At 38.3% G+C, this 27196-nt stretch overlaps 1 protein-coding gene across 1 annotated transcript in view; it reads right to left on the bottom strand.

Moving 5' to 3' along the window:
- Positions 1 to 1291: 1291 nt before the first annotated feature.
- CTDP1 (CTD phosphatase subunit 1) overlaps positions 1292 to 27196 on the bottom strand; it is a 98189-nt gene continuing 72284 nt past the window's right edge. Inside the window, exon 13 of the mRNA XM_030235430.2 lies at positions 1292 to 2328. Coding sequence (XP_030091290.2) covers positions 2187 to 2328 — 142 coding nt within the window. The 3' untranslated portion in view covers positions 1292 to 2186. The remainder of the gene's footprint in view (positions 2329 to 27196) is intronic.

Genomic DNA, 27196 nt, shown 5'->3' on the forward strand with positions numbered 1-27196 from the left:
ACTACAAGGACTGGAGGGCAGGGATTGTTAAGAGATACTGGAGTGCTGATGGCTTTTAGGACTCCTGCCAAGACCACCCCCTCCCACCAGTTAAACCATCATCCATAAAATAACACTGGGAGACAGATACAGCCTTTCTCCCCAGACAGCTTATCCGCAGAGGATACCCCCAGGAGCACTGTGAGTGCCAGGGACACGGCACCCAGCAAAGCCTGGCTTTGCCCGCTGCCTGTGTTTACATTCAGAGCTTAAATGCTGCCCCAGAGTTGCGTGACTGGCAAAGACCATCAGCCAGAACAAGTCTCTGCTGAAACTTGCGCTGTCAAGTCATCTGCAGCATCACAGTGACCCAGAAAGCTGATGTTATTTCACATTATTTCAAGTGGGGTTTTAAGAAAACACAAAACACGCCCCACAACCCCTGGCATTTTAGTATTTAATTAAGGAGTAATTAAATACTAAAATTACTAAAATACTGCCCCTCTGGTAGCTGGGGACGCTGTATTCAGGTTGCTGGAAAAAAAGAAAATATTTTGACTTCCCATTTTACAAGCATTAGTCTTTTTCTTCTGTTATACGATGAAAAGTCACTTGGAGACATCCTGCTTGTATTCATGGAGAGCTACAGCAGGCAGGGCACTGTAGCATTCAGCTGTGTGGTACCTGTGTAAATGTCCAGGAAACTGAGCAGTCTCCCACAAAATCCACTATTTTTGCCTGTGGATGCTGACTTGGCATTTTTAGGTGGAAAAACAGTATTAATCTGAAATGGCTCTTGTATTTTCTCAGTCTTCCTTTTATTGTCATTATGATGCTTTAAAATTAGAGTGCTATTTGTAAAGCAGCTGAGATTCTACTGAAATGTTCTGTTTTACTGCTAAGTGGAAAAATGAAGTATTTCTGCACCAGTATTCCTTTTAACCATGACATACAAACGAACAAGTCTTCTTTTGCAAACATATTGTTAAAAGGATTTGATCTCCAGTTGCTAACAATTGAGAATAAACCATGGTCCTAGCCATAGAAATTCAATACCAGAGCAACAACTCTTATGGTAATTTCAGAGGCCAGTCAAAGAGACCTGAGAAAAGTCAGATGTTAGAGTTCATGAATCTTCTGAGCCAATGTTCCTCTTCTGTCTTTTAGCTACCCACCTGAATCTACAAATTTGCACCTGCTTTCAATATTTTTCATTATTTTCATTCTTTTCATGCAGAATAAAGGAAAAGATAATACAGAAAAGCGCCTTATGTTTGATGGAAGGAAATGAACAGGAAAGAGAAACAAAGCATACAAAATGAACCTTTATTAAATGAAAGAAAATCTGTTTTGTGGGTCAAATATGAAATAGAATATACAAAAACTTTACATTAGATCTCTTGTCAAAGAAATTAAATTCTATCTAGACTGAAGTAGCACTTTTTCTTTCCAAGTCAACACGAATGGGTGAATATGCATTTTGTGGCAGTACAGGACCACACAGACTGCTGTGCTAAATTTCTGGTTACAAAGAAGAAAAGTTAAAAATCTAAATGATGTCTCTAAAGAACTCAACTATTCAACAAAGTAACCTAAAAATGTTGAATGTTGACCACTATGTATTCTCTTACAAGCAGATGACAGGTGGGTCAAGTGCAGAGTTCACAAAGCTTGCATATCACGTTGTCTGTTTCTATACAAATATAAATAGTTCTTTTTTATTTCAAAAATCCTTTTATATTTGATAGCTTTATTTGTGGAAAAGGATGACCAGCTCATCAGGTTCCTGCTATACTACCCAGACAATTCCATCTCCTTTATCTCCTCCTTTTTTTGAAGATTGTAACCCATAAACCACAGCCTGCAATATTTTTAGAAACTTGATGTATGTTTAATCACAAGTCTTTGTACCACTGTCCCATACATGAAGGTTCTGCAGAGCTCCTAACATGTCTTTGGCATAGCACACCATGTCCCATTTAATACTTTTATTTTTTTTGCTTAAAAAAGTATATTTCATTTAGTAAAACAACTTAAAAACATCTATTTCTGATTTTGTAAAATAACGTATCACCTCTTGAGATGCTTTGCAAAATATACACACACATTTTGGAAAAACATTGAGTACTGACATGAGGGACTCATCTGAAGTCCAATCTGTTTATGAGAAGTAAATATAATTACAAATTCTGTCTTCTGCATGAATCTCACATGAAGTCGTTCAGTTCAGCTTCAAGTGCTGCTGCCATTTCATCGGCTTCAGAACTGCTTCCTTCCTCATCTTCATTGCTGGATTCTTTACTGGATTCACTGGCAGCATCATCTTCATCCAGTTTGCGCTTGTGACCCCTGGAAGGACAGACAGAGACAAGGCCCATGAAAGGAGGTGTCTCAGCGCTTACTGAGAGACTCATATTCCACATGAGAAAAAGTGAGGCTAAAGGACTCATCTTTTTTCAGGCCTAGACAAAAAGTATGGCCCTTGCTTTTACATGAACTAACAGTAGCCAGTTCACACAATTCGTTTTTTAATTGCTGTTATGTACTGTCAGCGGTAGGTGCAAAGAACAAAGTAGTGTTAATTTGTTTCTTCCATTCTTCTGAAGAAAGTATGAGACTGTCTGAAAATAATGAGTAGATTTATATTCCTCTTGCATCCCAAAAGAAAGAAGAAAGCCATTGTGTGAAGGAGATATTACCAAAATACAAATGTTGTTGTATGATTTTGAAATATTCAAGTTTCTGCTTTTTTTATCAAAATAAAACCATAACTGACAAACATAATCTCACTGCACCAGCATGTACACTTTCATGCTTCCAAACTTTGGGGTCCCATCCTTCCCTTTTGTGTCTCTTTGGATTAGTCCTGCCAGGCTGAACAACACATTTCTTCACATCTCTGGAGAATGAACCAGTTTAAACAGGAAACTGATGTGCACCATACCCTGCTGAAAGAATCATGTTCCTGGTTCTGAAAGATCTCCAAGGAAAATCTTAACGCTTCAACTGGGACACAGCCATAAGCAAAAGAATTTGGATTTGTGGAATCATAAAATATCTTTTCCTTGCCAAAGGGAATTCTATATCAGACGTGTACTTCTAAGACAAAAATAAAAGTTGAGATTTTTGCATTGCACAGAATTCATAATGAGATGTAGAAGCACCTTCAAAATCCTTCTGGATAATTTGTTCAATTTTCAAGCAGAAAAATACATGCAGAGGGGCAGGCATCTCTCAAATACCTTTCCCTGCTGGGTGGGGCTTCATTAAGAAGAGAATGCACCCACTTGCAGTCATGAAAAACTCATAAAATGATCTACCTATTTCAGCTAATAGCAGTGATTTAACAATAATCCTGTTACTTCTGAGAGCACAGAGAAATAGCATAAAGCAAGAAAGAAAGACATTTGATAAATACTGACGTGAATTATACATATCCAGAAGAAATGAAGGCAAAGATCAAGAGTCAAACTTGTGAGTTTGTAAGCAATGCTGAAATACAAAGCAATTTTTATTTACACAAACACTTTGATTGCTGTTTTCCAAGAAAGAGGAAAGCTCATTAGCCCAAACTCCTTGGTTTGTGGGCTAGTTGACTGACACCTGACCTGCCCTTTCACTTTTCAGGGACATGGATAAGGTGTGGTGGGAAGTCAGAAGGGAAGTCCAAATCAAAATAGGAAGTGAAGAGTACTATGTTCCATCTTCCCTTTCTGCTGCAGCTGTGGGATAAAAAGAGACACTGCTGGCTGCTTTACAGAGCACTTCCTCCCACTGATGTCAGGTGGGTTTTCCTGTTGAGCACAGAGTGGTAGAAGTAATATTCCTGGGAGGCAGGCTGAAACCCTGGGATACACTCTGGGCTCTAAATCCCTAACAAGGAAAAATGGGATGTAGTAAACCTGAATGGGATGAAGTTACCTGAATACTTTGCTACTGAAACTCAAATGTGGTGTGCTGAAGCAATTTCAGGGTACTAAATGTAGCCCAATTCACAATAAAAAGCAATTTCTCAGGCATAACAGTGATTATTTCCACACAGCCTCTATCAGCATGTAGTTAAGAAAAGGAAGCTCCCATGCTTAAAATGCCCAGTTGGAAGAAGTCTCAGCACATTTTCATTAAAAGCTATACAAATGTGTGGAGCCTTAGCAACACTTGCTTAGTGATGATTTCAGCCTTCAGAACTACAGTGCTATTTCAGGCATTAATGATACTATTAGCAAAGAAAAGCTAATTGGGAATTAAAGAGAACTGAAAGTCTTACTCAGCAAAAGAAGAAATGAGTCGTGCATCTTTAACAAGTAGAGGATAAGAAGTACACAAGCAGTGCTAACTGAGAAATAAATATAAAGTCATGAAGGGAATCTATACCACAATGCTCACAGCTGAAAACATTTGTATTCATCTGTTTGTAAGACTGCATCCATGGAATCTGATGGTATTTGTCCACTGAAAAATGAAATTAGCAATCTGACAACTGTCATTTACACATATGAAATGTACACACAACTGCAGATACTGTATTAAAGGATGTGTCAGGACAAGCAGGCTTTTAGAGCCCAAATACTGTAATTTACTGGGACATGAATCAATAGCACAGATCTCATAGAAAAGAAACAAAAGGGTCTGTGAAGAAATACAAGAAATAACAGCTCACCGAAATAATACCTCACTGCCAGTTCATTATTTCTTGAAAGTGCAGAACAGTTAATTTACTAAATAATAACAGCAATAACTAGCTAAATTATTACTTCGTGCAAGAAAATAACTTAAAATTTCGATGTACTTCACAGCAACTAAATTTTGGTGAGGACAATCAACTAAATACAGATCTGAAATGCTCAGTGTGACTAATTAATTAAAGAATGGAGCTCCAGCCCACAAAAAGACCTTCCAGAAACCTTAATGGATGCCTCTCCCATATTTCATCCCTCATTCAGTTGTATTAAACAGTATCTTTGGAAATCCAAAAGCCTGACCATTATCTGTTTTGTCAGTTCTTGTTATACCAGCAAGGCTAGAATGACAGCTCTGTTCAATCTCAATATGAAATTATGTCACTTATGGGGAGGAAAAAGCCATGAAAAAAAACCAAAAAAGAAAACACAGGTAAGTATTAGTTCTCCATAGAAAAATCAAACAAACCTCCTAAATGTTAGCATTTTTTATTATTATATAAATATTCTTTCAGTATTTGTGTATTGTAAACTGCAGCTTCAGAGATATTCAAAAAACATTTAAATGGGTATTATGATATCAAATAAAAAGCTAACCCTCAGAGAAGTATAGAGAAAGGACATCAGGAAGACAGAGCTGCATTTTTTCTCTGCAAATTCAGAAAAGAGAGATAACACTCTGTTCATAATTTCTGTCTTCAGAGAAAAAGCAGTATATCCCCACAGAGGGGTATCTATTAACATAACAAATTATTTAATATGTTCCTCACCGTTTTGTGCCCATTCTTTGTCATTTCCAGTTTCAGAGCCATAGTGCGTAGCACTTTTGAGTGGAAAAGTTAAGCTCATACAGAATTCCTTCTTACTATTTAGAGAAAATGATTCAGCAGCGTTGCAGACTTCCATTAGCCTGATTTGCATTTTTATAACAAATTTTGCTCGACTGTTATTAAAAGCCAAACTCGTCAATAATAGCCGAGTATCTTTAACCTCCGATATGAACAACTGCCAAAACACTGAATGCAGAACTTTAAATATCTCTGTGAAAAAACTTCTACGATCCAGATTTCCTTCTCCTTTGTGTTAAGTATTTTTCCTTTGTAATACCCAGTACTAGGAGGCCCAGTTCACATGCTGGAAAAATCCTTTCAAAAGAGAACTACATTTTATAAAATCTCATGTATTTAAAAGAATTGTCAAAGAGATTTAAATAAACTACAAGTGTAATTCACAATGACATTAAAAATAAAAAGAAAAAAACTATTTGTAATTATATACATATAAATGTAATTTTTAGGAAAATTTCATCCACAGAATGCTAATAAGAAATAGTGATATTCCAAATGAAGAGACAGGTTTACAGACTTGCAATAGCTCAAGGTGTATACCTATAAAAACAGCACAGAAAAATTAACTGAAAATGAAAATTTATTTAGCTCTTGATCTGTTAAAATTAGCACTAAAATCTGATTACAATGTACAGGTCAAATAAAAACTCCATTCTCAAGAATTCACTTTAAATTTAGTTCACTAAGAGAGCCATAGGGAACAAAGTGAAAGAAGTCCAGTATTTCTTGCTTCTATTATCTTAAGGTTTTAATTTATAATTGTCTGAAAACAATGTTGGAAAAACATTCTTCTTAACTGAAAAGCAGATTGTCTCTGGGTTTTTTGCATCCCAACGGTACCCCTTTAAGAAACACAGAGCTACATTAAAATAGAAACATCTAATTAGCAAAGGAACTCAAAGGGCAACATAACCCTTGCTTTAAACAAAGCAAACTTAAATTCCAAACCTTATTTTAGACTTGTAAATGAAAACTACAGAAAGTATTTAAATACATGTTCACATATCCTTTAAACTCCAAGTATCCACAATCTCCATCACTATTCTGATAATGAGTAAACCCTTTATTTTTTGCAAGTTGACCTGACTTTTTTCAATACCTCATAAAATCACTACAATAACAAAGCAGAATTTGCAGACTAAATGTGTTTAGTCTTTTACAAGCAATCAGCTTACAGCACTGACATTATAAATTAGGACTTCAATTTGCTACCAAATACAGCCAAGTTTCTCTCTAATGAGAACACTCACACAGCAGCCATAAGTAGTTTGGAAAGGGCACTTTGGAACTGCCTGCTGCCTTCTAACATCATCACAGCCCTGCAACACAACCTACACGGCCCCTGGCATGCCTCCAAAGCTTCGTGTGGAAGGTCTGTCCTGGATTCCATACCTAGACCACAGCTTTCTGTAAACTTCTTCCACAATGGAAAGAAGGTGATGTGACATTTGGTAATGCAACTAGAATGTGACTTCCTTCCACAGGAATTTGACTGTGGGAACAACGTATTCAGACAAACTAGTTCTCTGGCAATATTCTTCAGTTATGAAGAATTAGGGTTGGTTATCCAGTAAAACTCTTCTTCAACCCATTCTGAAGATGCCAGTCCAGTACTTGGATAACAAGTTTCAATGCCTTGAGCTCTGAGAACACACAAACTAAAAGTCAATGTTGTGAGCATTAATATGTTACATGGGACAGACAGACAAGATGGTTAAATTTTCAGAGAGATGTTCCAAGTCTTGTGGTTATGTTTTTTTAACATGGGATACATAGCAATATCTTTAAGGTCCCTCCCAAGTCAAACCACTCTGATTCTATGCCCTTTCAGTACACTTGGTACAAGAGTGAGCAATTGTCCACAGCCTGCCTGTAACTCAGGTGTCTACCCTCTGGCAATTTCCCTGGAACATCTGTGCAGGGACACTGGATTTCCTGTCCCCATGCTCCTCTGGCACTAGCACAGTGCACTGCCAGGCACAAAGCCATGGCAGCACGAACAGCAGCACCCCAGCACTACTGGTAAGTGGCAGTATGTGCTTTCACTTTCTGCTCCTGCTGGGACAAACAGGATACTATTCAGCACCACAGGAACCAATGCCAGACACCTCATACATTTCCTCAAGAACTCATCCAACGCTGTCTGCAGGATTACAGGGTGACCCAGAAATCTAATATGTAGAAAAATTATGCACTGAGAATGTTCCTTGCAGAGAGAGCCCCTGCAGTTGGAGGAACAGTGTGCTTTCAACACTCCTCACAAAAACCTCTTCCAGGCACCCACCAATTCCAACTGACATCTCCAAAGAGTATTTTAACTAACACAACAGTAAAGTGATAGCTAATTAAATTCTGTACCGATTCAGTGCCTTTCTGCCTTCACATTTAGCACACCTGTGCACAATTCCAATGGTGAGAAACTATTCTGGAAACTGAAAACATCCTACAACAGCTTTATAAGTAGTTCTCTGAACTAAACATTCAATGTACATCTAAATTTAGAGTATTTTAAGTCAGGAAGTCACAGAAAATTTAAAATAACACCCTGTAGTAATTTCTGGTTTTAACAAGGATAGCTGGTACATTTTGCTAAAATTGTCGCATTGATGAGTCTGTCTCTTCTTAATATTCAGATCAAGGGGAAAGTTTAATAACAAGAAAATCAGTACAACAGTGGTTTCTTAAAAATATTGTTTTCTTGAAGAAAATGGTGATTTCTTAATAGTTAAACATTGGGATATTCCAAAACCAAACAGTGTAGCAATAAAACTTTAAAATTAAACGCTGTGTGATTTTTCTCTGCAGTGAACTAATTAAGATACAGATAACAATTAAATCGGATAATGGAAAACTGAAAAGTTGAACCTACAATTTTGCTTCTGTAATTAAATCCCAGAAATAGAAACTGTGTCCCTAAAATATTACTTGTTATTAACTTCAAGTTGTATAAAAATAATCCATATACTTAGAAGATATATACAACATGCAATATAATTATTTCTTCAAAAGGCGAAGGTGACAGTGGCAGTTTTGTATCAGACAACAAATAATCTTGTCATTGACATACAGAAGACAGCAGAAAATTAAATATACTTTTCACTGTGTGGAATGCCAGGCTGTTACCTGACACTTTCACCAGGGAAAATGCACAGAAGCACTCTAGCGTATCACTTCTTAATCCCATTTGAAAGCTAAACCAGGCCTTGGTTGTTTGCATCAATTCTCTTTCCAGCTTCTTCTAGTTTACAAATATTACCTATTCTGACAATAAAAGTTAGACAGTAGTTCTGTAGCTCTGTACAGATTCTGGGTAACCCTGGGAGGCTGTAATACCAAGGCTCAGAAGCGAGTTGCTGTACAATGCCCTTCCAGCACCTGGGTGGGCATTGTACAGCAACTCTACCAGGATTTGGTTTGAAAAAAGTCTTTTGAAAATGGAATAATTCCTCAAACTAATTTCTGTATAGGATGGCAATAGTCTCAGATAGTGATGAAGAATAATGCCCTCCTTAGGGATCTAAATATGAGTCATTTTTTTAAAGAATGGTTGTATGTAATAAAAAATTAAGATGAAAAGTAGGAAAAAAAACTAGGATGTACAGGCAATTTAGAAAATTCAAAACCATACACCAAAACAAGACGTTGGAAAAGAAACATCATCTGATTTATCTGAGAAAAGTAAAACTGCCTTCATTTTTCTCCCAGAAGCACAATGTGTATGTGGAGGTACCCCTGTGCCAATATAAGGGAGAACCAGCTCCAGTTTGAAGACCTCCAACACTGCAAAGTAACACTTGAAATCCTGATTGGACTTGCCAGCATCACTTACAAGCACTGAGAATACTCTTCAAAATGCATTATTTGGCTTCTTATATTGTCAAGATGGAATTTAGCTGACAACACACTGACTGTGCTAATCAAGGAGGTTGGAAGTAGGATTTGGTTTAGGGTGGCTTTTAAAATAAGATATCCATAGATTATCTTAATCTGTAGGTTATGGACTACACCAAGTTATAGAGAAAGATGATTTTTCATTTTTAGTCAAAGCCTTCAACTCTGATTTTTACTAACTCATCTCTTACTTTGTCCTTGTTTTCAATAAATAATTGAGATTAAATTCCAAATAACTAAACCAAACAACCTTCTACGATGTTCAGTCACTGCTTTGCTCACAAGAAAATTAACTAAGAACATCTCTGCTTCATCACAAAATATTGAAAATAAGACAAAACACATCACTGACTCTATATGGATACTGGTAGTACTGTCATTGCCACTGAGGCACAAAAAACAGACTTCAAATTCCTTTAAAATGTTGTGTTCTATGGACCAAAATACATACTCCCTTTCAACACAGGTATATATCCTTTCATGAAATTCACTAGGTCACTCCTGCCAAAAACAGTCAGAGCTTCATCCTCCTCACACTGCCATGGGATTTAACTGGATAATCCCCTAGTTTATTGACTCTGCTGCCCACCTCACAGTCTGGTAAACCAGTAGTCCACCATCTCTGTAGTCAGCTGGCAATGAGTATTTACTGCAAAGCAGTTGGGGAATTGGAGCTGCTGTGAGGCTGTGGGTTATACCATAGTACCTGGGACTGAGATTGCTGCAAGATTTCTTTCTATCATACAGCATCTTCCTGCAATATTACATTTCTCTACTACTTATTTCTTTATCCCAATGGCAAGATATGTCATCTTGGCCATCCTCACTTCTTCCTTCCTCTAATTCCTAGCCCTGACAACTTATATTTTTCTTTATTTATTTATTGAAACTGTACACAATAAATATTTTTTCATGCATTAAAACAGGTTTTGGAAGACTGTTTTGGAGACATAACTGCATTATAATACAAAGCTACAGAGAACCTAGAAAAAAATTTATCAGCATTTAAAGGACAACACTTGTTTTCAGACAGTCCATTTTGCTACAGGATGTTTTAGAAAAGCTAGTAAGTTACAAAATGAAAAGACATCAAGGCAGGAAGTCACTTCCTAGTAAAATAAATTGTTAAAAATTTGTTAGACATTCGCTAGGCTTCCATTAGAAACAGAGCAAAGTAGTGTCAAGGCTTGGTTTATAAACATGAAAAATCTGAATTGAGATTGTAAAAGTATCTGCCAGAACCACTTGACTTTTACATCAATATTATAAGGTTAGCATAAATTAAATATACAGCATAAAAATACATGCAATACATTCGAAACAGAATGCCAGCCATCTTTTTTTATTGTGCAATTCCAACAAAGTCCCTAAAAAGTGGGCCTGCATTCATTAAATTTGGATCTCTACAATACTGGGTCAGTGAGCATCACCAATTCAATCTGGATCCAAAGGCATGTGCCAGCCCCCAGCCTCTGTGCCAAATGGAACGACACCCCTGAGAATTCCCCGTACCTGTTGTTTTCACACCAGCTACGATGTGACAAACGACCCAGTGCAGCAGATCGCAGCTCTCCTGGCTCACAGTCTTGGGCCCCTCTACAGTCTGCTCTACAATATTTCCGGCGAAATTTCTGGAATTAATTTGAACTAGCAAAGGCAGTTTATACTTGATCTGTACTTTCTGGTGCAAAGCTGCAATTTTTTATGATGGTGCTGTCCAAAACCTAGATTCAAGGTATTATTCAGCTGTAGTCTCCCCCATACTACTAATGAAGAAGGCATCTGAAGGAGAAGCAACTCATTATCTTTTATCAGTCCAGAGTAAAAGGCAGCTACTGAGCCTGTGTCATGGAGAGGTAATTTTCTTTCCACGAGCCAGAACAGTGTGATGTTTTGAATTCAGTGTGAGACTGATGTTGATAGCACACCAATGGCTCAGCTGTTCAGCAGGGCTTAGCCTGAGCCAGGGGCTTTTCAGGATCCTGTGCTCTGCCAGTGAGGAGCTGCACAAGGACCTGGGAGGACGCATGGCCAGAACAGCTGACCCAAACTGGCCAAAGGGATATTCCAGAGCACAGAATGTCATGCCCAGCACACAAACTGGGGGTCATTGGACAGGAGGGGCTGATTGCTGAGGGAGAAGCAGCAAGATGGTGAGCACTTGTATCGCACATCACTTGTTTCCCATAGAAAAATTAAACCTATCTCCTCATTACAATTATTATGATGCTATTCTAATGTTTCATTTTGTTTCAGTTATTAAACTGTTCTTATTTCAAGCCATAGGTTTATTTTTTTCCTGGTTCTCCACCACACAGGGCAGGGGGAAGTGAGCAAGTGGTTGTGTGGTTCTTAGTATCTGGAATTAAACCAGACAGCTCTGTCCTATCCATGTAATGGTACTGGCCATAGGCTCTGATAAAGTACAGTTATCAATTTACCTGGATATATGGATGTGCACAAGAGGGAAATGTGAAAAGCTGTTTCTCCAGGTCCCAAATGACTACACAGGCACGGCACTTCAGACATGTAACAACAACTGAGACTGCAACAAGTTGTTCTCCTTCTACTGGCTGAAAATGAGACAGCCACAGGGATGCAGGGACAGGAGCAAGGTCTGAAATGTCAGGCAGAGGATGAGACACTTCTCTGTTTGCCTTTAGGAATAAAAGCACTCGAGAAGCCCTCTCCCAGACTGCTGGAACACATTTCACAGCTGACCTCAGTCAGATATCCCTGTCTCCTCCTCAGCCTGCACAGGTGACCCTCAGGGGTGAGGGTAGTGCCTGTGCGCAGCCCTGGCAGAGAGAAGCCCGGCCACACACCAGGATCTTGCAGGCAGTTCAGGCCCCACTGCTCAAATGCTGTTGATCCACCCTTGCTAATACCTGGGACACTAAAATCTTGCTGGTAGTACCATGCAGTGGTCTGAAGCAAACAGCAACATCAGCTGAGACACTCCTTTTTTTGTGTTAATCTGCAAGTTTTACAGGTTCTCTACCTAGCAGGAACATACTTCACAAGAACATTTAACATGATGTGGTTTGTCTGATGGGTTATTTCACTGCAACTGGCAAAACATATACTGCCATGTATTCAATTGTGTTCTCCAGTACATATTCACTGGGATAGCTAAAGGCACAGTCAAGCCACAGTGGTAGTCTGAGAGACGCAAAAGGAGGCTCTGAAGAGGAGACTTTTCCCTCAGCAAACAGGGACCTCTTCTGTGCAATGCAGTGGCAATATGCCTGGGTCACACAGTACAGGACATGTTTGCTGCTTTGACATCTACAATGGTGTGGGGAATCAAAACATCCCTGTTCTGCTTTTCAAATGCATGGCTGACAACAACACAGGGACAGATCTCCACAAGTGGCTTGATACAGATACAACAATCTTCTGAAGCAAGTCCAAGGTTTCTAAAATATCTGGCTTTGTTCTTCCCAATGGAAGAACCTACTAGGAGTGATTAATAAACTACTTGGAAATGTGAATATCTATCCATTTTGATTCCTACATTTCCTCCCCTTCCTTTAAGAAGCAGTACTGCTTCTCTTCTACCAACATTTTTAGCACATGCTTCAAGCTGGCATTTTAATTGAAGAAACACACTGCTGTTTAGCAGCCATTAAAGACTTGCAGTGATCAAGATTAATGCACATTAGTTATTATGTGGAATTTAAAGTACTTTTAGAATTCATTAGGGAAACTAGAGCTATTTTTCTTGGTCGAAACAATGTTACCTTACAGTTTCCCACAAATGTCCTAGGTCTCAACACAATAAGGACTGAAAACCTTCACTGCCACATCTTAATATACTTCTTAGTTTCCTTAATCTCAAGAGATTTTTAGATATCCACATATCTTACTAAGGAAAAAAAAAATTGTTTAATAGCTCATAAATTGCAGTGAAGAGTTTGGCCTGAGTAAAGGAAAAAACGCTGCCTAAATTACCTGAGGGGCAACCCCCTGCTATTCTTCAGTTCCCAGTGCAGCTCTTTCACCAACACACAAACTAAAGCAGTACATTACAGGCTTGCCTCACTCTGAACTTCTGCTTTACATCTTTCTTATCCCACACCATTAGCCACAGATGCAGAACAACATTAATATCTACAGACTGCTGGAATGGGCTAGTGGTGCTGGGGGAACTGTTATGTGAATGGAAGCAGGATACTGGAAACTGGTGTAATTAATTATTCCTGTGCAGGAACAGAAATACATACAAAACAATCTGGAACTCAGATTTCATAAGAGAAAGGAACTGTCCCTCTGTGTGTCACAAGTGCTCTGAAGTTGAAGACAGAACGAAATGGTTTTCCTACTCCTCCCTTTGTGAGTGAACACTAGGAGCTCAGGTTTTTAAACTCACTCAGGGTTCTAGTTCTCACCCTCTTGCCCTGGCAATCACATGAACCAAGCTAGGGTTGCTCATTCTTCCAGCTGGAAGACCATTAAGCAGATCAAGTCAGTAACTTCCAAATTCTTTTCCCATTATCCTAGTTTTTTGCAGCCTTCATTTATTCCAGCATAAATGGTTCTTTTGGCATTTTTTTGATTTAGGAATATCTAAATGAAGTGTTTCACACAATAGCATCTCTCTCAGCTGGGCTAGAGGAACCAGCATCAGGTTACTGCCTGTTACCTGGCAGTTTGTGAACAACTGTGAGTTGTTCTGAAAACTTCACTTCCACAACCTAGAAGCTCAAGGGGTAGCATTATATTATCAAGAGTTCTCTTTGTCTGGAAGCTTCTCATACGGGGTCAGACAGCTCCTAGTACCCCTGGTTAGGTTTAGACTGGAGTCTCATCAACACAAGCTCTCTTCCTTCTTCACCACAAGCACCTAACTCTGCTGTTGGCTCCCAGGACTTGCTCAGGGCTATTCTAACTCCCAGGTAGTTAATCCACACACTTTCTTTCATCTTTGATCTCAGCAATGTGGATTTTACAGATCTATTAACTGTGATATACTAATTAATGCAACACTCATTCTTGATCCTGAGACAAACTCATCGCTACTGCACAAGCACAAGAAAAACAGAGCTAGATGAAAAAACAAACATGTTGACCTATTTTCTTCTCACTAGTCTTGATATCACTGCTTAAGCCCAAGTCTGGGGTCCTGGAAGGGTGCCAGGGCTGTCCCTGCCACATATGGCCTCTTCTCCAAGCTGAAGTGTTGTTTTTCATTGCTTTGTACTTTCTTCTTCAGCAGGCCTCACAGTTAAACAAGAATTCTCTGCTAGAAAGCACGTCTCTTTTCTCTGTTCTTTCTCTCTGATTATGTGAATGCCTCTCATCATTTTTCAGCCCTCACTCTTCCCAAAATGATTGTAACAAATGATTTCTGAAGTCTGCTTCTACAAAAATCCAGCTCTTGTAGACTGGTGCTTCTTACAGATGTATGAGAGAAAATTATTTTCCCTCAGGCTCTAGTCACTCCATTGTCCCAGGATGGAAGCTATTAGTTAATGGCTCTGCAGTGATAAAAGGCAATGACTGCAGAAAGACTTCTACTTCAAATACATTGCGGCATTACTGAGAAATCAATCTCATTATTCACTCAGAACTCTTAACTTTTAGACAGAGTCACTGAATCATTATAGACAGTAAAAGTTAGAACAGAGAAATGTAAGAATAACAGCAATTCCCGAACATACTTTAGCATTTATTAACACATTTAAGGAGTCAAGGAGAACAAGGAAAATACTCTCCTGCTTGATCACCTATATTATGATTCCTAATTTCTGTCCCTCTAGAAAAAATGGTACCTTAGATTCCCCAGTTCTTTTTACAGATACCATCACACAGTTATTGAAAAGCACAAGTGAAACCTATTTAGTCCTAAAGTGAATTGAGAAAAATAAGGATATATTTTAACAGCATTTTCCTAAGTCTTCTCACATACAAGTAACACAGAGACTTTTAATTGCTTGTGTAACCTTCCCCTGAAGTACGAGAACTGTTAGAACTTAGCATCATGTAGACCTGCACAGTTAATCTACATACTATTGAAATAGGAAAACCCAAGTCCAAAAATGGTATTAATGACTTAGTGTATAGAAAGTTTGATTAAAAACATACTAATACAGACTAGCTTTCAAATCCAACACTGAAAGCAGTAAAAGAGAGCTTTATGCCATTTTTCACTTTTTCAAAGACACGTCTTTTCCTTATCTCAGTTGCATAATTGATATATTAACTAACAGGTATAACCATAGTATCAGTGTAAGCCAAGTAATGACTGCGGACAAAGACACAGATGGACTGAATAATATTGTATTATTGCACCTGAACAACTTCTAGGTATTTTCAGTTATACAGTAAAAGAGGCTAAAGGCAGATGCTCACTCTAACCACGCTGTACTTCAAAGCATTTTCAAGCTTCCCATCTGATATGGTCTAACACAAGCACAAGCATTATAACCCACCACTTTATGAGAAAAGTAGTCTTGGGCAGTTTGTATGTCCTTTGGCAATTTACATATTGTGGAGGGAAACACAGATACCACAGAATTATATAAAAGTATCTTGAACAAGTTCAAAGAACCACTGTTTAGCTTTTTGGTGAACAACGAAAAAAATCTTAGAACTATTGTAACAACTTACATTATTCTTAACATAAAGCTTAATAAATTTAGGTAACAGTTTAAGTGGTGAACACCTCACTCATACCACGAAATGCTGAAGATACCTGCCAGAAGAAGCAACATATATCCATACAGAAAGGCTTTGGAAAAAATCTCTTACAAAAAGGAAAGTTAAAAAAAATTCAACTGCTGTTTATATTTGATAGGCCTGATGTGAAAAAAATCTTATGTTCTGTGGATATAAATGTTACTGAGAAAAAATTTATTCAAGTTGTTTAGGAACACTGCACAAGAAAAATAGCTCAGATATTCTTTCCAAAAAAGACTTATCCTAGGAGAAATTAGCAAAAGTCATTCAGTCCTACTGAACTTCAGCTATGGCGCCTGCTTTGTAAGCTTTTGAAAAAACCCCAGGTATTTGTGATAATATTGTGATAATTATCAAGGACAAGATCAGCACCACCTGACCAGGTAACAAGTCAGCAGCACACTGGATGTGTTCCATTCTGCTGCTGCAGCTGTGAGCAGAGCCAGCTCTCTCAGGACAGCTGACATCGAGATAATAGGCATACCTACAACACTGGTCATTTTAGGACTGTGGGAAAGACCCAGCTATACCTTAAAGAGACACCTTGGGATCAACCCAGGCTCTCACAGTGCACATTGATTCTGTGCCAAGATTTGCTTGGTTGAACCTGAGAACTTTTAGACTGTGCAGTTCACTTTCTAAAAGCTTTTAGGAGAATAAGAATCTCCATTTGTTAAAAAGGAAAAAAACCCCTGCAATGGAAATTTAGCAGCTTGACACTTCGAGCAAACATGCACAAGCTGTGCATTTGCTCCTTGTAGGAAATATAGAGAAATACAAGACCAAGACTGAAGTCTCATGATCGAAATGTGAACCAGCACTTTGGTTAATTTTAGCTGCAGTTAATAGTCTAGATGTGTGAAAGTTCACACTCTCAGTTCTCTCCTGTGATTTTTTTTTTCCTTATCCAGTTAATGATCTGAGGCTTTCCAAAATGCCTGTTCCTCTTTAACAGATATTATATGAGACCTTCGCAGTAACCCCAAGTATTTCTGAACGTGTCAGAAGCAGCAATGAAGTGAACAATGTCCTTCTGTGATTTTTCCTAAAGCAATTTCTTATAGCTTTAATTTCCCTCACAGAATCATAAAATTTCTAAAGAAACCTAAGGCTACAGGCTGTCAACATTGTTGTTCAATCTCATAAATGTCACCATCAAAAATGAGAATAAAGAAAACTGAAGCAGTGCAAGCTACCCAAATGGAGCTGCAAGCATAAAGCTTGCTGAATCACACAGCATACCTTTCTTACATCTCCCGATTTTAATAATATTCATAATATTTTCCTAAAGCATTAGATAAGTGTACAAAAATATACAACACTATATTCCAGAGAAGCAAATAAAATATATTTTAATAAGAATGCACAATCATTTTCCTACAAGATTCCCTGAGGAGTCTTCAGGGCAAAACTGCCCAGGTTGAACTGCAGAGATCTTTCCATTGCACACAGGCTTATCCCTCAGAACTGATGCCAAGGTTTTGGGGAGAATTGCCCATTTCCATCCCCTTTTTAATTTTTATAAGTAACTGTGTAAGTTACTTATAAAAGAAGCAATGAATATTTATCTGATTAAAAGCTGATCTCTTTAGATCCATATATGTAAGTTCCAGTATGAAAACTATTGCTTTTAAAATGCTTTATCTTCAAAACATGTATGAGACAGCAACCACTTAAAATTTCTTCTCATAGAGATTGTAATTTGATTTTTTTTGCTTGTGGAACACAGCATTCTGTCCCTGCTGCCCAAGAAATGATGAGTTTCAGTGTTTGTCTTATGGTATTTTATGATCCCCAGACAGGAAGGACAGTTGATACATATGTAAACATACACATGTGCAGTAAGAACTCTGATTTCGAAGAGGAAGCCATCTGAAGGGCATAATAGATGTGACAGTCCCCTTTTAAAATCAAGATAGGTTTTTATCAATTGTCCTTTCAGAAATCTTAAGACTATTTAAAAGCTTTTATGTAATGGAAACCGATGACAACTTTTTGAAGCCTAAGGAAAAAAAGAAGACAGATGATGTTGAAGAGAGTGACGAGAGAAGAGAGATGATGTTGAATAAGCATTCAAGGGTACTATAAAAGCCTCAGCCAGCCCATGGGAATTATTAATTCACATTTTCATTTATAGAAAGACACTATGGCATATTCATTTAGAAGAGTGGCTTCAGATAATGAGAAGTCTAACCAATTACAGAGCTGTAAAACACTACCAGCAGGAGTAACTGACAGAATATCTACAACAGGCACTCCTTTACCATAACTCTTTAAACATTCAATAGTGTGATTCAGAAAATTCTCTTCCTCCAGACTGGGAGCCACTGAAAGACATACCTGAAAGAAAATGCAATCATTCCATTATCCCTGAAAGGGTTGTACTGTTCACAGAAAGGGTGCACCACAGCAGCAAGAAACTCCAGTGATGACTCTGCCATGCAAGGTATGTGGTGCTTTACACCCAAAGCACCCAATTTTGATTTACAAGAGCATATTTTCCTCTCTACTGTCTTTAGGATTTGATTTAGCTGGGTTGTCTTTGCTCTGATCCCCCAGAATTTTCCAGTTCCTTATGTCAAGGTATCATCCCTGACATTTAACACCTTTTCTATTAGTTTTTCTAAAATTTCTACCTTCCTTAATTCAAATTCTCCCTCATACTCACAAGAAAAACTTGCCTTTTTCCTAAGACATCCAGCCATGTAAAAATTGAAAAGTGATGAAATGGAGCAGGGTTCTTTAACTCAAAAAAATTGCAAAGTGTTTTGCTGGAAAAAAAGACATTCCCTGGATAAGCAATATAAATGTCATAGCTATCACATTCTAGTATTCATCTTATACTTGTGCTCTAAGCTCCTGCTATAAAGCATCACCTTAAAGCTCATATATTTTCCTTTATGAACAGTGAAAGAGGTTAAATCCGTGAAAAGCTGAAAGGAGAACTTCACAAACACAGGCAATAGAACAATTTGAAGGGTTCTTTTTAATGTAAAAAGATTTAACAATGCTAAAACTCTGCAGGAGATGACACCAATTATCAAAGCTGTTTTAATTGGTACAGTGAAGGAGAACTTTCAAGACCTGTTAGACTTTATGTCTACTATTGTTGATTTCTTTTGGAAGACGAGCCTTTCCACTGAGAACACGGTATTTTTCCTTCCTTCTTCCATACTTTGATACAATGTGTCAATAGTATCCAGAGAAAGCTATTTTTAGTGAGAACAGCTTTTAATAGCTAGCTTTGTATCAAATATTTTTACAGAAAACTATTCTTACAAAAAAATGCTCCTTAGTTTTCACACCTGTACAAAAGAGGGGCAACAAGACTTTGTGGGGAGGATCATTTCCCTCCCTTTCTTCCCAGCAAGATGTACAAAGATCAGGTCAGTAATCACAGGATAAGCTGGGTTATTCCTGACAACAGAAAACTCAAATAACCTGAGTATTATCAGGTGCAACATGAGCACATTGCAGGAGACTGCAAGCAAAATTTAGACCCACTGATAGAAGCTAAGGCACTGCAAGACCCAGATTTATGTACTGCAACTCCACATAATGTTCCCAGATGGATGCAAAAGCAGTGGAATAATGGAAAATACACTCAAACCAAGCCCTTTAGAAATAGCACACTGGAAGCATCCCATCCTTAGTTCTGGAGGGTTTATAAGCTATTCAAAAGAAGCTGCTGTTCTGGAAGTTGTGCCACTTGGAGGTGCTGGACCTGAATTTGTACAAGCTCAACTCCAGCATTTCCATGTCCATGAGTATGTATCCAGCTCTTAGTTACATTGCTCAGGTATTTCCACTCCTTCAGTGCACAGTATGGCCTCAGCCTTTCTGTCACAGCCCTGCACAGTGCTGATCCCAAGCAACAGAGAAGCCAGGGAGGACTGTTCTGCTGGATCTCAGGCATAAATGAGGCAGAGGCTTGGGGCTGGGAAGGCTGAAGGCAGCCTTAGCTGCAATGACCATGAGATGATGATTTTGTCAAAGACAACACGAAGGTCTTGTACTATAAGTATGAAATGGAAAAATGTGGAAATGGGAAAATATGAGCCTGCTGCTGAATGGGGCAGGGGAGCCAGTGACACAGACACAGAAAAGGCTGAGGTAACAGTGTCTCTTTTGCCTCAGTCTTTCTTCACTAGCACCATAAACCTTCAGGGGCCAGAGAAGATGGTGAAAGACTCCAGCAAGGAACAGCACAGGGAAGGACTCTTAAGCAAATGGGTCACACCTGACTCCATGGCCCCTGATGGGATGCACCCACGAGTGCCAAGAGAGGTGGGTGATGTCATTGTGAGGCCACTCTCAGTCTTTAAGAGATTAGGGTGGTAGAGAAATGTGCCTGATGCCTGGAGGAATGCAAATATCACTCCTACCTTGAACAGGAGCTGGACTGAAGGAAGGTCAGCCTCACCTCAGTCCATAGGAAGGTGAAAGAGCAACTGATCCAAGAAACCATTTCTAGTCACATGAGGGACAAAGTGATCAGCAGTGCTGAACACAGGTTCATCAAGGGGAAACTGACTGACCAACCTGATACACTTCTACAATTACATGACAGCCTTGATAAATGAGGGAAAAGCAGAGGGTACTTCACTAAGGCCTTTGTTTATGTGTCTCAGGATCCTCAGAGACTCTTGATGTAGGAGAGGAGTGTGGATCTAATGAACATGTACAAAATCCTGACTGGATAATGTAAAGAAAATGGAGCCAAATTCTTCTCAGTGGTGTCCAGTGACAGGACAAGAGGCAACAGGCACAAACTGAAATATGTAAGTTCTCTCTAAACATCAGGGAATAGTTTCTCACTGTGATGGTGATTAAGCACTGGCACAGCTTATCCAGAGAGGTTGTTGAGGCTTCATCCTTGGAGATACTAAAACCTGCAGCACTACTGCCCTGCCTCTCCAGCTCTTTTAAGAACTCCTGTCTTTCTCAAGTAGCACATGCTTCTCCAACACCAGAGAAGTCATCAAACACTGGAAACTGCAATCACATGAAGAACCTGATGCAGAACAAATGATAGATTAGGTTTGCAGTTACATGAAATTATTCATCTTCTCTGTTATGGCAGCTGCTTCCAGTGCTGAACACCTAGGCATCCATCTGAGGGCCAGAAGAACTTGGAGACACATCTGGTACTCCATTAATCTTGCCAGCTCTCCCCCCATCTTTCATCCAAATATGTTCCAAAACTTTTAGAAAAAAACCCAGCAGCAAGCTGGTCCTGCCTCCACCACCACAGCACTAGAACACAGAGATGGGCAGACCTGATATAATGAGATCTACCTTCCCATTTTTTTCATTCTCCATTGCCTCAAACCCAATCCACTGCTTCCCAGGTGTTTTACTCCAGTGTTTTACTTACTGACACATTAGGTCCCAGGGAAAAAAGGGCCATAGCCAAACAAACCCAGGCTACACATTAAAAAAACAAGACATTAAGTGATCTATCTCTGCAAATCTGCTCAAAATTTGAGTTCCTTCTCCCTGGACTATCATGATACCAGAAAACAGTGGAAAAAACAGAAAATAGGAACGGATTTCTGTGGCTGGAAGTTTCCAGAGTGTCATCTATCTCATTATGAATTTGGGAAGAGGGTTCCTTGCAAAATTCTGCAAAAGCAATAACTTCTCAGGGGCTACTCAAGGTTTCTGGAAAAAAACTACAGAATTCCAGAGGCTTGCTTTCTTCAACTTCCTTCAGTTCATCTGAATGTATCTGGTTTTGTGCCTGCCTTTCTGTATGTGGATAAAACACAATTTCAAGCAAGAACACACCACCACATGACCATTGAAAACACTGAGATTATGGTAATTCATGAGTAAGACACTACTAAGAACAGAGTGAATACATGAATCACATACAATTTTCTAATTTTCTCAATGCAGCAGCAGCTCATATATCTAAAGCTGAAGATAGTACCATGTGCCTATTAGGCTCTTCCCTGAGTGTGTAAGAAATTGCTTGTACACATTACAGATAATTAAGCTGTTGAGCTGCTTACTTTCCTAGGTAAGTCTTCCTAAGCAGAAGAAAGGACTTGTCACTTCTAAGTCTTGCAGGTTGCAAATGCAATTTATATATGTAGTAAAGAAAAGACTTTCCAGTATAAATTATAATTTTTCAGTGTAACTGGATGACAGTAGAGTGTTACAGACAACATTACAGGAGTAAGGCTAACTAAAAAATTGCAGAGAAGACTTCTCTGAAAAAAACAGGAGGGAAACTTTCCCCTACATACTGAATATTCAGATTCCTTTTCTCAAGTATTTTTCTTAGTCTTCTTAACAACTGGATGCACTCTGTTTACCAACAAGACTAATCAGCAGCTGGAAACACAAATGTAATTCAGTCTGCAACTTAACTGAAGCTGTAGTAGGTATATTTTCAGTAACAGTTTGAAACTTCAGGCCATTAAAATCATTAACAAGCTTGAAGATATGAATGACTCATCTACTTAAGTGGTTTCATAAAGAAACTGAGCCATGCATTCATATGCTTATACAGCTGTTTTTACCATTTATCAGTGTCATGCTTATAATTTAAGTAATTTAACCACTTGAAATTTTAAAATAGCGTATTGAAATGTCCCAACATTTAAACGATCAAGAAATAACTGCAAAATTGTGTTCACTGTCTAGATGTAGGAATATCAAAAGAGGTAAAAAAAGGAATCCAACTCTGTAAGCATATAAAAGTTTAAACAGAGTAATTCCAGTGACTTTTAAACTTTTGTCCTGTTTACCCTGTATGCACTGAGACGATTCATTTGCATTCATGCATGAGGGCCTTACAGCTGATTGAGGCACTAACAGGGTTTTACTCTGGACAACCTCTCAGCTCATTCTCTGGACTGAAGGTGCATTAGTGGCTGGCTCCCAGCAAGCTCTTGGAGTGAAACCCCAGATTACAGAGACCTAAAGGAAATGGTGAACCCTGAGATCCCTTTGGGAGCCACACCAAAGCACTTCTTCAAAGGCACACTCCTCACCTGGGCTAAAAAACTGCAGGAGATACAACCTCCAAGTACCACAGGCACCCTCACTGCTACCATTTGCTTCTTGGCTGAGTACTACTTACTTTGTACACAGAAACTCCATCTCTCACAACTGCTTTCAAACATTTGCCATTAAATATCCTATAGTTTCCTCTCTGATTAACCTCTGAGGAAATCTGAAATAAATAATATATCCATTCATTTTATGCTTTTGCTAATTGTTTCCTGAACAGCCAGAGTAGTTCTAACTATACTATATGATTTATAAGCTTTCAGACTTGTCCATATGAATTTTTCTATATGAGATAATAAAGCCTAATTCATTTCAATGAAGAATAAAACAAAAAGCTCCTCTACTACAGCAACAGAAGAAAACTAAACACAAAATCTAAAAGTAAAGGACACACAGAACAGATGTGGAAGTTTTAAGACATAAATGAAAAAAAATTTCTCATCAAAAACCTAACAAACTTATATAGATTTTATCTCAAAACCCACCATGGGAACAGTCCACTCTATCAGATAGCACAGAATATCAAATGAAGAAGAAAAACATTTTTCACAAACTCAGAGGGTTTTTTTACTTGTGTTTGAGAAGTAGTGCCAACCTCCCTTTCTAACAGCGCTCCCTCTTGTGATAGATCTCCCAGATACTCTTTTATTTGTAGAAATCAATTATTTTTTCCTTGTTTTAAAACAGAAATGTAATATTCCCCTAAACTATCAGTTTAGTTAAGGGGTTAAGGGTGTCAGTCATTTTTTTCCTCTCTACTATCAAATAAAATAGTGTCTTGAAACTAGCACCACACATTTATTTTCCTTAGAGCACACCTACCTGCCAGTAACTTCCAGCATCCTTCTACCCTACTGTGCATTTACCAGGGTGTAGAACATCCCTCTGCATCTTCACCTTCTCCTGACACCAATGCTACAAAACCATGAAATAACTCATACATGCATTTTTCAACCCAGTTATTCCCATATGATTTAAAGTTTGGCTTCCAGGCTTAATGTGCCATAGATACACCTTATACTTTTGGAGAAGGAGGAAAAAACACAAGCCCTTATTTTACAGCACATTCATGATAGCAGAATGCAGATTTAATTAAACTTAATATTGAAAAAAAAAGCTTGAAAAATCACATTTTTAGCAGAGAAAAATCTACAGAGACCTTTCCATTAGTAAAGACTTCCTAAGAAGCAGAGCAAATTTCTTATAATCCTTTCACGGCAATGGAATTTTGAATCCTTTGTGAAAAGCTATTAAAGAAGCATCCAGCAACATGCAACTGAGCAAACTCCTGCAATGCATCCAACAAAGACATATTATCCAGTTCAGACACAGTAAACGAGTAGAATATTACTGCCATTTTGCAAATGTCATTATTTCAAATATTGTGTATATAAGAGTTGGATGATTCAATCTTAAATTCAAAAAGATTCCTTGAAATGTTAAGGAAAGACAATTGGTGCAGTAGCTCAGAAACAGAATGGAAAATATTTAAAACCTGAAATGACCTGAAATATAGACCTAAAGAAAGAATCCCTTGTGACTTTGAACAAAGCTGTGTGTTCCTTGTATTCCTTTCTGATCACAGAAGGAAAAACCTCCAGAACAACAGCAGACTTTAAACAGAAGTGAACAATACTCTATAAATAGCTGAAGGCTGAATACTGTCTGACCAGCTGGAAGACACCTAAGGAGTTAGGGATCCTTCATGCTGTTAACTCTGTGAGTCTGGCAAACCTCACTGGAGAGCAAATGTTAAGACGCAGATAAACTGTTTCATAGCTGTTTTAGAAGGCAGGGATCTCCCCAGTGGAGAAACACTGGCACATTAAGCTGAAAAAGAAAGAATTCTGCATTCCCCCTCCACAGGATGCACTCCTTTCCCCTCACTTGACAAAGTCACTTGCCCACAATTCTGCTCTTGAATATAAAATGGCTGGTAACTTCTTATGTGAGGAGAAGTTACCAGCCAAGTTACAAAGCAAGTGGCCAGCATAGTAACTTGCTTTTTGAGCCATGAGTAACAAACAGGCCTCACAGTTCATCTGCTTGCTGCAGACATAAAAAGTAGTTTTCCTCTTAAAAAATTATTTCACATGGTGGAAAAAACTTGACTTTTTGCCCTGCCCTTCGGTCTGAAAAAACACACAGACAAGCACTGCCTGCAGCTGACAGCTTCCTCAGGGCAGAAGTCAGGCTGGATCCCTCTTCTTGCTCTATCTAATAAGAAGAAAAAAAGCAAGCAGTTTCTCTTATCAGAGAGCTTAAAAACTATATTCTGTAATAGTTTTAAATTAATTACAGAGTAACTCAGCATTTTATAAGAAAACCCAATGATGCTTAACCTCATTAGTGAGAAGAAAAATCTATGTCTTCTGGTGGCACTGTTACAGGACTTGCTCTATCACAGCCATCTGAATGCTTGTGCTCTCTATTGTAAAAGCCTTCAAATACTCCTTCAAAAGAAAGGCTGTCCTAGCAATCTATGTTACTTCACTTGCAAATAAAGCACTACTCATTATATATAATATTTGTGAGGCCATAGTATAAGAATGACAATTTTTAGAAGTGTGTTTACAGCCAAGTGATATGATTGGCATCTTTAAAAAAAAGGGATCTAAAGATAATAACTGGGGTGATAAACAAAAAACATGTTGGCACGCAGTTTGAATAGTAACATGTCCAGTTCCCAATTCCTCCTACAGCATTTTTAAATTTTCCACTGGTAATTATAAGATGTATTCAATATGGTATTGGAACACTTGAATTTGTCAGTGACTTCTCTAGATATCTGCAATTACATTCTAATACTGCTGAACTTTTCTGATTTAAAAAACCCTTAATTTTCAGGTTTCAGCTAAAGCTCCACAGATCAATGAGTAAAGACACACTCAGAATAACTCCCCAGTATTTACTGAAGGTTTATGAAAAAGATTTCTATAGGGAAGGAACCATTTAAGAACTTGGACACCACTTCAATCAAATTTACTTTTCATGAAGAAAAGCAACACAGATGAAACAAAGCATGGTCTGTAACTACGCTTTTCAAGCACAAACATCCTTGGCACAGCTTGCTCTTAAAACCATCTTTTGTGCTTTGTAACAAAGGTAAGAACCAAAGGATGGGATTTAACTTAACAGATGCAGAAAGTTCAAGTCAGCAAAACAACCTATCTCCAAACTACTTCTTCACTGAGAACAGGAGGGGATAGAATGACTGGTTCAGAAATACAAATTAGGGAAGGTCAATTTTACCACAAATATGTGAGACAGACAAAATCCACTGAGAATCAACCTAAGCAGAACACATAAAACTAAAGTACCAACTGTCAAAAAACCAATGTCTTAATAAACCCAAAGAATGTGGTTCAAAGGGGAAGCACCTCAGTTGCCTAAAGCAGCCCTAATGAAGCTTTGGAGGTAGCCACTAATCAGATCTTAACCCTATCAGACAAAGATCAGACAGCTGAAGGACTCCTGGTTTTCAGGACATTTGGACAATTTTCAAGAGGGCCTGAAAAAGGCACACCCTTGATACAGCAATTTCAACTGAGAATCAGCACTTGCTTCCATTTATTCAGTCCTCCAGAACCTGGACTTACAAGTTTCTAGCAGGCAAACTGAAAGTAAGTTGATTTAATGTAGCAGAGGGTAGAATACTTAGGACTACACACACTTGAAAAAAAACCCCTACCTTTGGAGGGGAAAAAAAAAAGTTAATTAAAATAGCTTCAAAAAGCTGTTATTACCTCAGTATTATTTTTCTCATGTGGAAATTTCGGGTAACAAGAGATTTTTCAAATAAAAACAATCCTATATGAAAACTTATTTTTAATATATAAATACAGAAGCAAACTATGCTTTGTATGCCCAGAATCCTCTTCCATTTTAGAGTCTTCATCAAAATCATTTCCAAACAGGAATGACATTAAAATTTTGTAGAACAGCTGGCTCATGTGAAAACAGCAAGATGTGCTGCCAACAGAAGCACTTCTCCTTAGAAGCTGATCCGGGATTACTCTGGAGTGTTTCACCATTGCTTCTTGGAAAAAAAACCTCACTGAAACTGCAGTAATTTTTTAATTGCTTATGTGGACT

The sequence above is a fragment of the Serinus canaria genome, chromosome 2 (assembly GCF_022539315.1).
Source record: "Serinus canaria isolate serCan28SL12 chromosome 2, serCan2020, whole genome shotgun sequence".
Lineage (NCBI taxonomy): Eukaryota > Metazoa > Chordata > Aves > Passeriformes > Fringillidae > Serinus > Serinus canaria.